The 12,680-nt window shown below is 36.3% G+C and overlaps 1 protein-coding gene across 1 annotated transcript in view; it reads right to left on the bottom strand.

Moving 5' to 3' along the window:
- The window catches only part of CERS6 (ceramide synthase 6), a 257,944-nt gene that overhangs the window by 102,153 nt on the left and 143,111 nt on the right, over window positions 1–12,680 (bottom strand). Inside the window, exon 4 of the mRNA XM_045559832.1 lies at window positions 9,139–9,196. Coding sequence (XP_045415788.1) covers window positions 9,139–9,196 — 58 coding nt within the window. The remainder of the gene's footprint in view (window positions 1–9,138; window positions 9,197–12,680) is intronic.

Here is a 12,680-nt window from a genome sequence, read left to right on the forward strand (position 1 = left end):
GCCGAAGCGGGTGGATTGCCCGAGGTCAGGAGTTCGAGACCAGCCTGAGTAAGAGTGAGACCCCGTCTCTACCAAAAGTAGAAAGAAATGATTTGGACAGCTAAAAATATATATAGAAAAAATTAGCCAGGCATGGTGGTGCATGCCTGTAGTCCCAGCTACTCGGGAGGCTGAGGCAGTAGGATCGCTTAAGCCCAGGAGTTTGAGGTTGCTGTGAGCTAGGTTGATGCCACGGCACTCACTCTAGCCCGGGCAACAAAGCGAGACTCTGTCTCAAACAAAAAAACAAACAAACAAAAAAAAACATCTTCTCTGTGCTTTGGAATAGTCATTTCGAGGTGACTGTTATCACCAGACTTTTGCTTAAGTCCAAGACAATGACAGCAAGAGTCCCTGCCAAGCAGGCCTGTGCTCGTATGTGTTAACAAATGAGAATGGAGGCAAAAAACAAGATACAAACACTGAGCCATTTGTCCCACCTGACAGCAGACCCAGCACCAGATGCTCCCTGAGCTAGAGTTTCTCCAGAACCACACGCAGAGCTATAATCAGAGCATGAGCTGGTAGACAGGAATGCCTGCTGCTCTGTGCCACGTCAAGTCCTTGTCCTAAGTACCCCTGTCCCCACCCTAAACACATCCAGACAAGACTAGGCCCTTCCCTGCTGAGAAAGAACACCAGTTTCTTAACTAGAACATCTCATTACCTCCCCCAGAAAGCTGCTGTCTTTAAGCAAAGAACATCTGGTTTGTTTCATTATTGTTGTTGATGGCGAAAATGTTTTATTACGGTGATCCCTGTACGTGAAAGCCATTAGTGCTCAGATTTTATAAAAACACACTCGAGTAAAATAATGTTTTCCTTGAATTCGGTGGATGACTCTTCTTTGAGTGTCAGAAAGGTCCCTGATGATGATTCAGCTAATGCAGAGTGACAGCGTAGGTACAGACTTTGATACACAGATCAATATTTCACATCAAATTACCTGAACTCTTCTGTGAGTTACTAGTTTTCTATGTCCCGAGGAAAGTGGGGATGAATACTAATGGAATTCAGTTCTCAGGCACTGCCCAAGCCAAAGGAAGTTGTAATGGTAGCTTTGTCACAGCATACAAACACGGACCAATGTTTTTCACAGTCAAATTCAGCTAGAAACTTTTGAGAAGTAGAAAGTCTATTCCTTTAGGGGACTGTCTGATAATGAACATCATATTTAAATGAGTGTTCTTCGGATGCCTCTGAAATATGGGTTCATTTTTCTCATTTCCAGAATCTTTACAAAGTTGATATGTTATTAAGTGAGCTGCATAGAATAATGGCTTGAGAAAGCACCAAATCCAGAAACCCTTGTATAGCTGAAGAACGAGCATCACTCAGGAAGGCAGCTATCACCGCTTATATTTAGGAAGGAATCAAACACTCCCCCCTTCCCCCCACAAAAATCCATTTCACCTCCATGAAGTTTTAAAGCCTTTCCAACTCACTGCCTGGAGAAAGCCATCAGTGTGAAATGTCACTCTCTCAAGACACAGCCTGAACACGATGCAAAGACAAGCTGTGGAGAGGACTTCTCAATGCCCTTTAGGGAAAATTTCATAAAACCAAAATCAAAATACTGCATATCACTAAACATAAAGCCACAATCTCAGTGTTGACGAAATACCTTTATAATCTGAAGAACTTTTAATTTATCCTAGAAGAGGAACAATTTCACCTACCTAAAAGCGTATTTCCCAAAATATACAAAATATGAAGTTGTCCCAACCAGCCTTTTCTTAAATCCCTTAAGTGAATTTTATGCATTTTGTTTTTATTGATATATAATAGTTATACCTATTTTGGGGGTATGTGTGATATTTTGATACCTGTATACAATGTATAATGATCAAATCAGGGTAATGGGATATCACCTCAAACATTTATCTTTGTCTAACCAGATTCTCAATATGTATAGTATATTAATGGTTTACTAATCACATTGTAGAAAGTAAATATATCACAGAAGAGAATAAAAATGGGCTGTGTAATTATATCAGTTTGTGTAAAAAGAGATTTCTATACCCAGTCTGAAAACTAGGAGAGGATTTCTGATGAGATCCAAGAACATTAAGAACGCAGTAACCACAAATTTTTGGCTTTGCCAGTATGACTTTAATTTGAAATAGTAAATCAATAAAGCCAAGTGTGGTACTTAATTTGGGCCTTTTGAATATAATTACTAAGTTTAACTCAGTAGTCTCAACACATATAAGAGTTATAAGAAAGAAGCCTAGCTTTTTCAAGTTAACTGGTCTATCCTGCTCTGACTAGTAGATCTGTATGCTCAGTAATGACAGCTGGTTGCAACTGGACCATGAAGCCAATAGTACTTGGATTTAGATCTCAGCCCTCCCACTGACTGGCTATGTGACCTCAGGCAAATTACTGATCCTTTGTAAATCTTGGTTTCTTCACCTATAAAGTTGAAGAGTTACATTATGCAATACATAAGAAATGAATGTTGAGTGGTCAACATAAGGCCTGACCCACATTAAGTGCTTAATACAGCATAGCTATTACTGTGATTGATCACTATTAGTATTCAAAATTTCATCCTGGCTATGCACTAAGCCAAGAGTGTCTACAAGTCATTAGCCCACATCAAAAGAGGTGGAACTTTCATTATAGGGTTTTTTTTTTTTATTTTTTTAAAAAAACAGATGGGGTCTTGTTATGTTGCCCAGGCTACCTTGAAACGCGGGCTTACAATGATTCTCCCACCTCCACCGCCAGAATAGCTGGGATTACAGGCACGTGACAGCACACCTGGTGAGAAAAGTTTGTTTGTTTTTAAGTGCTATACATAATGAAGAATTCCAAGTTATTACCTAACATAGGTCACGTAAACCTTCTACGGAAATAAAGCTTGAATCTTACCAGAATCACACAGGAAACTACAAAATGTCCTTAGAAAGCCTATGTGAGTGCCATTCCTGGATATTTGGGCAATGCAATCAAGTAAAGGGAAACTTTAAGAAAGTATTCGGAGGCCAGGGCAGTGAGAACTAGGCAAACATGAACAGTTGGATTTTTTGGACCAAATTTTTCTATTTCTTTGCCATTTAAATGGAATTGAACTTTTAGTTTCTATTTTGTCTTCTCTAAAATTCACAAATTCATGCTCTTACAAACCAGATTTACTTAAATCTATGCATAGGCATTTCCATTCTAATTCCTAAACCTTAGGGTTAACTTATTAGAGAAGAAAGTATTAATATTAAAGACATTTTGAAAAAAATTATCCAAATTTGTATTTCTAAAAGGAATCTTCATTTTTATCTACAGCTATCATTTATATATATGACTATCACAGAAAAATGTACAAATGAGTTTTACGTATCATTAAAGCTCTAAACATTTTAGTGAGACTATAAATATATTACCTTATAGTTATTTTTTAAGATATTACATGAAATTTTATCACTTTGATAATTTAATGAAGTGATTCTTCTAACATGAGACATTAAGACTGTTTTAAATTTTGCTTTGGATTTGCTGTTTTATGTGTATATACTCATATATATTAAGTTGTAAGAAATGAAATAACTTTGCATATCCAGATTTTGTGCTTCTTTGTAATTCTTTCCTTGCGATAAATTCATAGGATTTGAATTGCCAGGTCAAAATATAAGATATTTAAGATTATTCTGTATCACTATGATGCCTTCCAAGCAGGTTGTACTAGCTTACCATAATTATCAGAAGTTTCAAATTCTTCATTGAATTATGGGATCTGAGCTGAAAAGTGTTGTTAGTCCATATTACTGATTTTAGAGATGAAGCAATTAAATCCAAGAGCGATTAAGAGAATTGCTTAAAGTTGCAAAGCTGATTAATGGCAGAATTAGATCTCAAACACAGGCCTTCTGACTCTCTCTGCAGGACCTTCACTATGTCACAATATAATCAGAATGCCCTCCTCAGATACAGCCACATACCCAAACAGAAGGAAAACAGAGTATGAGGGAATCAGAAAATACGCAAGAGGGTAGATGTGGGTAAAGGGGGAAAGGAAAATGAAACATGAAACAGCATTGAAGAAGTTCCTAAAAATTATTCAAGATCATTTTTGCTCCAGAATGTATATCTACCAATTTGCAAGTGTCAAAGCACGGTCATGACAAGGGGTCTTACTGACCAGGATGCAACAGCAGCACAGTATTTTAAAGCTTCATGTTAAGGGACTGTAACAGACTTAGGCATTCATCTTCCTAAAAGAGCCCACCTCTCAATCAGTCATAATTAGGGTGATGCTTTATATTTTCAAAATACTTTATAGCTTCCAAAGCATGCCTACACACACAAGCTGAGGCAGGGCAAGATCATTTCACCATTTTACAGATGGACAAAAGAGGTTTCAGAGAGCAAAAGACCTGTTAAACATAATTGGAGCCAAGACAAACCTGTCTTGACTTCTAACTTAACGTTCTCCTATACTGATGTGACCTTTATTGCTTAATGAGTAAGATGAACTTACTAATAAAAACAATATTACTTGAATTGCCAGCTTTTCGAAACTTGTTTTCTACATTTTTCTTTTTCTTTTTTTAAAGATTGGCCTAGAAAGTCTCAAGACCCTAAGATGTGTTTCTAGTTGTGCCTCAGGCAAGTAAATTCATCCTTCTGAAATGAGAAATTTGGGACAGTTTATCTTTAGAGTCCCTTCCCAACATTAGTATTATATGTCCTGTGCACTTCTTACAGAAGTATTTGATGGGGGCCATTTTCATGGGTAAAAATAAATTTCAAGCCTCCCTAAACAAGCAACAAAGTCCAAGCAATTTCAAGAATTTTTAAAATGACACAAAGAACAAAATTTAAAATGGACACACATTCTAATGGCTGGACAAATTTTATTTTCACCCCCAAAATAGGCAAAAGGATGACAATCCTGTTTCCATTTCAGCAAGGTTCCAAGCTAACCAATAAACAAAAGAGAATCTCAAAGCATGCCACCAGTGGAACACTTCATGGTTTTGTGTGTTGGACTTTGAAAAGCACACCAGATCAACAACAAAAGGCTGTGCCTTCGTTAAATTCAGAAAGTATAAGCAAAGGGCTCAGTCTGGCAAGGCACCTTTCAACTACAAATTTTCACCAGTGGTTAGTCATGAAGTCAACGTGAAGTGCGATAGGTGACAACTTGCATGTTTAAGAAATATAATAAAATAAGCTGCAAGGTGTCATAGCACATTGCAGAACGAAGCAATAGGGCACAGTTCGGCTAGTTAGTGAGAAGTGCTGTCAATCTCAGAGCAGGCACTGCTGCCGGCTCTAAGGCGCTTGCCAAGTTCAGCCTCTTGGAAGCACTTAAGGGAGGCTGGAAGGCTGCAAAAGGAAGATGGGACTTGTTCCTTTCTGTTTTGCTTCCAGTTCTTGTCATCGGGCCACCCCCCTCCACCCAGCAATGTGTCTTCACCCCAGCAGCAGCAAGCAGTTCCTTCAAGTCACAGCAGCTGGTTCCAGTTTGCAGCTTTCCCACATTCCCAGAGCCAACCCCTATCTTACCAACCCCAGCTGGTCCATGTTCCCTCCTCGGAAGTTGTATACGGCTCCATGGATCTTCCTTCCCGCTTCTAGTTCTGACAACTCCAGCCTCTTCCCGGAACCTGCTGGCCCTCACAGGCGCAGTGTCTCCCTGTTGTCACTACCTCCATGATCTCCATGCAGCACTGACAGATGAGGGCCAGTCCTTGAAACATCTGTCACTGGTCCACAATGACATCAGGAGCTTCCACCAGAGTGTAAATTAACTGTATCACTAAGTGCACTGCTTAATTCAGCTAACTTTTCTTCATAGGTAAACTTTCTCAAAAAGCAGCAGTGCGCTGATTTACATTCAGACACAAGCTTCAGGGTGCATTTGAGACTGGGGGTAAACAGTCAGCAGATCAATTTACTTTGAGTAACACAGCCTTAGCAGCTCACTCCTAAAATAACTCCTGTAGGTTTCTGTCTCCTAATGGGCCCCTGACTGATACTCAAGATATACCTATGCCTAACTTACGTAACTTTTCTTTTAATTATACACATGCATGTGTGCAAAATGGATTTGATACAAAATGTACCATATTGTCAAAAAGTTGGGAAAGCCTAAAATGTAGATTATAAGAAAAAAATATGTATCCAAATCCCAGTTGCACAAATATCCATATTGCTTTTCTGTAACACTATATTCTTCAAAAACTAAGGAACTCAAAGAATAATATTCAAAGAATTCCACTCAACAGAAACTTCTATCCACAAATGAGGAAAAAAAAAGTAACAGTAAATGACAGCTTTCTGATTTTTTTTTTAAGGCTTGATATGTATTTTCTTTCAAGATCTAGAAAAACGTGTTAATTTGTATGAGTACACTGTATGCTAGGACTTCAGTGCACCTTAATTCTGGGTCTTGTTTTTACAGAAATACTTGTCTCCGCCTATTATATTCATGGGCAGAGTCAGATGTGTACAGCAACTATAGGAGCAGACTGTTGGGTCAGGCTTACTTTAAACTATTTAAATATTTCCTACCAACCTAGCAATAACTTTACTTAATACTTCACTAACATATTTGTAAGGTCCATGCCTTATGGTGTCTATTTCCCTATTCTTTTAGGGTAAAAATGGCATTTAATCCACCCTAGAAAATGAGACATAACAAGTCTGTTTGACCTAAAGGCAGAGGAAAACTGAAAGTGCAAGCTGTCCAGGCATTTTCCCAACAGCCTATGTAATAATCCACATTCTTCACATTGGAAATTAAGAGGTAGCTGTGGCCTCTAACCTCTTAAAATTGGTTCATTACTCTGGTATTATATGAGAATTTTTCTACTATACTTATTTTCAAGATCTGAACACAAAGACAAGTTTATGTTATACTGATGGAAATGTGTGTATTTTAAGACATTTAGGCTATTGTAAAAATTTTAATTACCTTGTTTTGATTATTTCTGATGCTGCATCCATAATAATTTTCTCTCAGTTTAGATGGGCAAATATATTGTCCACTCCAAGAAAGTTAATAAAAATATTTTTTAAATACACATTAAGGATATAAATAGGAATAATGACTTGGCTAGGTCAAGTTTGCTAACTTAACCAAGGAAGGAAGTCATCTGGACACCATGCTTGGGGTAGGGCAGGCTGGCAAAGTGGAGAAAGCACTGGAATAAGGACAGCAGTGTGTGTTTCATTTCAAGTTCAGACTTTAATAAACACTAACTGTGTGACCTTCAGAATGCCATCTACCCTCTCTGGATGTCTATTTTCTCAGCTGTGAAATAAGAGGGTTGGACAAGATGGCTTATGAAGTCCTCCAAAGCTCTTTCAGTCAGATGGATTCCACGTACACATTTTTATCTCACATTATGATCAAGACTAAACCACACAGCCCATCCAAAACTGAGTGCTGCTTGGATAGCATTACAGCAAGACATCCCCATACAAATTAATTCAACAAGAAGAACAATGTCTAGTTCTTTTTTTTTCCTTTTAAAACATTTGTTATAACCACAGGCAGTTGAAAGGAAACTAGTATAAAACTGGTATAGTTTAAGGAAAAAACAGTTTCCAAGCAAACATTATTGGCAGGCCCTCCTACATTTGGTGAGATGTACTGTCTCACACAGATGCACTGAGGACTGGTGGATAAAAACTATTCTCGTTCCATTCAGTTTGTTTAGGGACAGGGTGAACCAGAGCTCAGTTTCAAAGTGTCTCCTGTTCTGATGACAGATAGCCACGCTTGCTGCATGAGAGCTAAAGGAGACCATATCCAGGGAAAAGGGGGAAAAAAGTGCTCCCAGCTCTCACCATCTTTCCTTTCCCGCCATCAGAGCTCCTCATCAACACAATCAGACGTGAATTCCAAACCTTGACCGTAGCAATTCGACAGTCCCTGAAATCCCATCCAAAGCTATTTCCTCTTCTAAGGCAGTAAAGTTGTAAGCATAAAAGCTCTGCAGCCATTCTACTTTTTTCTGGACAAGTCAATTTGAAAATTAGGACAGAAGAGTTCTAAAATAAGCAGTCTCTACCATGTTTATTTACCCCGGTTGAGAATTTCTTCATACTTAGAAAGCCTACGGAGTGAAGTTCATCCTTTTAAGTATATTTCAATGGCCTCTGGGCCATATGGTCTTAGAAAGTAGAAAAATAAGTGCAGTTACCAAATAAAAGGGCAAGTAAAAAAAAATTTCCTCTAGAAAAAATATAATTTAGGGAAACAACCACTATTTATATTAGAATTTACACAGGCAGACAATATCTGGTAACTCAGGCTTTAAATGTAAAAACATAAAAAATTTGTGTGTCAATATTTATAACATTTATTAGTAAGGCATGCCACTTGGCACATGCTGTATTTTAGAAAAATTTTTGTAATAAATGAAGATAACACTGATATCACTTTGGAGATTAATACTATAAAGTACTCTTAAAAATAATTCCCCATTTTATGCCAGATCACTTTTTTAATAGGTACATGACTATGTGAAGATAAGTCTTGAATTTAAGGACCCTAACTTGTTAGTAAGTACCAAAAAGAATTGAAATAACCTGGAAAAAGGCTATGGAAGCCACAGAGAATTACTTTCATAGAGTAAGATGCCTCCATTCATGTAGGACATAGTAAAGCAATAGCAGAGGAAACAATCTATGAAAGGAACTAATTTTCCACCAGCAGTTGGTGTTGCCCTGTTAATGACTATGGTGGTTATAACTTCCACTGGTGAAGACTACAGTGATAATACACATCACAACAGCTGATGTTTTCAAGTTGTGTGATGTAGAAACTAACTTCTTTCAAAGTATCAGATGGATTTTATAAGGTTCCTAATGCCAAAAAGTAATAAATAATTCACTAGAGTAAACATGAGACTTACAATGTCTTTCACTGGAAAAATAAATTGTTTTCAAAAGTATTTTAGATAAATGCCTAAAAATGATTTACTACAAAGAATGACTTAGAAAATATTTTTGTAAGTCAAGTGAAAATGTACAAGTAATTCTTAGGAAGCCTGTTATGATTATTTAAAATATTACTGTGGTCACACAAAACAATGGGATATAGGATTACAGTTATAGAATTATATAGAGTAATTTGAGAGATCCTACCTTTTTTAGGAATCGGACTCCATAGGTAAATATATAAAGGGAAAATGAAAATTTCCACCTGTAGAAGGTAAAAAAAAAAAATCCTATGACATTCAGTTTATATATTTCACAGTATATTCTAAAATATATGGGGGGTCAAAGTTCATTAAATTTGCCCTCCCTCCAACCAGTAACTAAATGGAAATTTCAGTACTAGCTGAACACATATACTGGTGTGCATGGTTTGCAGCAAACATTTCATATATTAATTATATTTCTAATTTAATTTTTCATTCATTCGTCCCTTTGCTCATCTTCTCTTTCCCCAACAAGTAAATTTCCTTTTGTTAATCATTCATGAAGGGATATGGTTCAATAATATGAGGGTATAAAATAATACCTGAATCAAACAAATCAAAACTAAGTAAATGACTTAACTGACATTCACATTTGTTTCAAAAATATAAACCTCAATATTTTTTAAATTAGGTAAGAATTTTGTTATCTTTTAACAACTATTTATCAACATCTTTGTGGATGTTGATAGAAGAAGGTGTATAGAAAAGTTAAATTACAACTTTAAATGACATGCTTATACCATTCAAAACTGTTGGTCTAGCTGTTAGGCTTTCACTTTTAATGAGTAAAAAATTTTAAATTTCCTTTTGATTTTCAGTCACTGAAATGTTATAAGTCTTTTAAAATAAGATGTGTGTGTATATATTATTTTAAAAACTCTTACCCTAGTACTCAATTTCCAATTTTATTCCTTCTTCTTTCTGAGTATGAATATCTACGCCTTTAAAAGCTGGCTGGATTTTACTAACAGCATTCCTGAGGTCATACAAAAAGCCCTTTTGTAAGTATAGATGATTCATTCATTGTAGTATCAAAATCAAGAACTTAATTTTAACCTCATCTCCACTATCAATTTCTTGGTGGTTATGGTAAGGGCATTGGTGTATTTCTGTTGGGATGTACAAATTCTAGATCAGAAGTTAAAACCAGGGATGGCTTCACGGGTGTGTGACTCGTGTGGTCACACAGGGCCCCATGCTTGATTTAATGTTTTGCCGTTGCTATGCTGAAATTCTTAATTGTTGAACAAAGGGCCCAGCATTTTATTTTGCATTGGGCTCTACAAATTATACAGCCAGTTCTAATTAAGACACATAGATTCTTCCAACTTTGGGCAATGTTAAGAACTCTTGACCTCAGTTCTCTACAATGGGAGAGTGGGTATACACCATTAATGACGATGCAGTGATTCAGTAGCACAAGTAATCTCCACATTTCCCTAGTCCCTCCCACTCTCTATTGTAGTGAACTAGCCTACTTCATGCATTTGCCTTACTTTTCTGGTCCCTGGAGGCAACTGAATTTGCAACTCCCAGATTAAATGATTTATTTGCATCCACTGAAGTACAGAGTCAAAAAATATAAATAAATAAATGATTTATAACAGCTGTTTCAGCTCGAAGACTCTTATTAGTAGGCAGTGATCAGGCAGTTTTTATACATAACAATTTTATAGAAGTCACTGGAATTCCTACCATCCATCATTTATGTATCTACATTTTATTTCATCACTAAAATGACCCAGTTTTCATAAGACATAGGTTCTATTACAGGAACACTGGTGCCTCCATAATTTGAATAACAACTTGTGATGAATATTTACAAGGCAGAGTTTATTTCCACAAAATATCTGCAGGAAGGAAAATTTAAGCATTTTGCAATATGAAAAGGTACTTTTTTCTGTTTGTGGGGTTTCATGTAATAGTTTTAAATGCTAGCTACCAGCCCTGATTGGGCCTCTTCCAACCTTTCACTAAAATATCTACAAAAAGAGATAAAGGTAGTGCACAACCATGAAAAGGAAGATAGACCTTCAACCTATTGGTAGAATTGGGGAAGAATTCTTACAACAGAGAAAGAATAAAATTAGATTTAAAACATGTGATTAGCAGTGGTGAGAAACCAGGGACAAGCCTTGAAGGATGTAGGGAAATCTTTATCTGCATATCTCCCTGTCTCCACTTTCTGCCATCTTATATAGAAATGCAAAAATATGTATCAGTCAGAAACCTAGATAGCTCTTTGTCATAAATGATAATGCTTTTTGAGGCACCAGGAGAATCCCCCACCTCATAAGTTAGTGATTTCTACTTTTAAGAAAAAACTAGGAAGAAGGGGAAGTACTTTGCACCCTGGCAGTTTCAGTTGCAGAAAAGCAGATGAGGGTGGAGTTCTTACATAATTCACATATAAAGTAACAGAACAAGGCACTGGAGACAGCTGCTTTATACGAAACTCTTCTAGACCGTTGAAAATGGGTTAGAGCCTTTTATAAACATCAACCTGCTACAAGCTCAGACATCTAGAAGAGGACTTTTACTAATAAACAGAAGGACAGAGAGTGGGGCCAAGGGCAATCCATACATCCTCTCTTTGAGTAGGTCTAGATGAACATTTTGAAATTCAGGAATGGAAATAACAGCTAACCGTCAGCATGGATCTACTAAGTAGTACTGAATATGGGAAGAAAAGAGCATGCTAAAGATTTAGAAGAACTGTCTCTTAAAAATGACTTCCTAGAGGACTCAGAAGTAATTTTTAGGAAAGTATTTGGCATTGTCAATATAACACAAGAAAATAAAGACCCCTAAAAACAAAAGTAGAAAGTCATAAACCAATAAAAGACTGTAGGATAAGAGACGATAGGTGAAATGAAGCATTACATGGATTCTAAAATGAAGTGCAGCATCATTATCCACATGGGGGTGGAATATAGATATATACAATCTAAAATATTATGTAGAGGGTAAACACAGCACAAGGCCAGACAGAAGAACCTATAGATAAAAAAGGATCTTAGATCTTAAGGACCATAAAAACCAAATCTAATTATGGTCATTTCTAAGAAAACACAAGAACTGAAATAAAAATAATGATCAAAGACACAACTAAAAAAAAAAAAAAAAACCTGAACTGGGAAAAAAACTAAATTGTATTCCAAACAATATCAAATCAAAGACACATTCTGAAAAAAATCTTGAATCCTAGAATTACAATAAAAAAAAGAAAAAAATCCTTCAGTATTCAGGCATGAAAACAAAAACAAGTCGACACGCAAAAATCAAATGAAAACAAGTCACCATGGATGGAACAATGTTCAGTTGGTCTTAAATTTCTCTTCTGTATTACCAAATGCTAGAAGAAAGGAAATACCAAATCAAAGAGAGCTAATGCCACCCAAACTCTCTTTCATTTGAGGAGGAATATGAAAGATATTCTCATATATTCAAAGGCTCTGAAAATACATTACTCATTAACCTTTACTAAAAATTACTTAGGCCAAATCCAACTCATGAAGATACAAACAAAAATTTAGAATGCAAAAGCTATTTTTAGAATAAAAGGACTATAGTTAGCAACATAAATAATTGCCCTAAATTTAATCACCAAATTAGTTAAGGAATAATTTAATATAAAATATTTACATAATAGTCAAAGGCTGAATCCTCATATTGGTGAAAACAGGGAAGAGAGAAGGGAAGTAT

This window comes from Lemur catta, chromosome 8, assembly GCF_020740605.2.
Source record: "Lemur catta isolate mLemCat1 chromosome 8, mLemCat1.pri, whole genome shotgun sequence".
NCBI lineage: Eukaryota > Metazoa > Chordata > Mammalia > Primates > Lemuridae > Lemur > Lemur catta.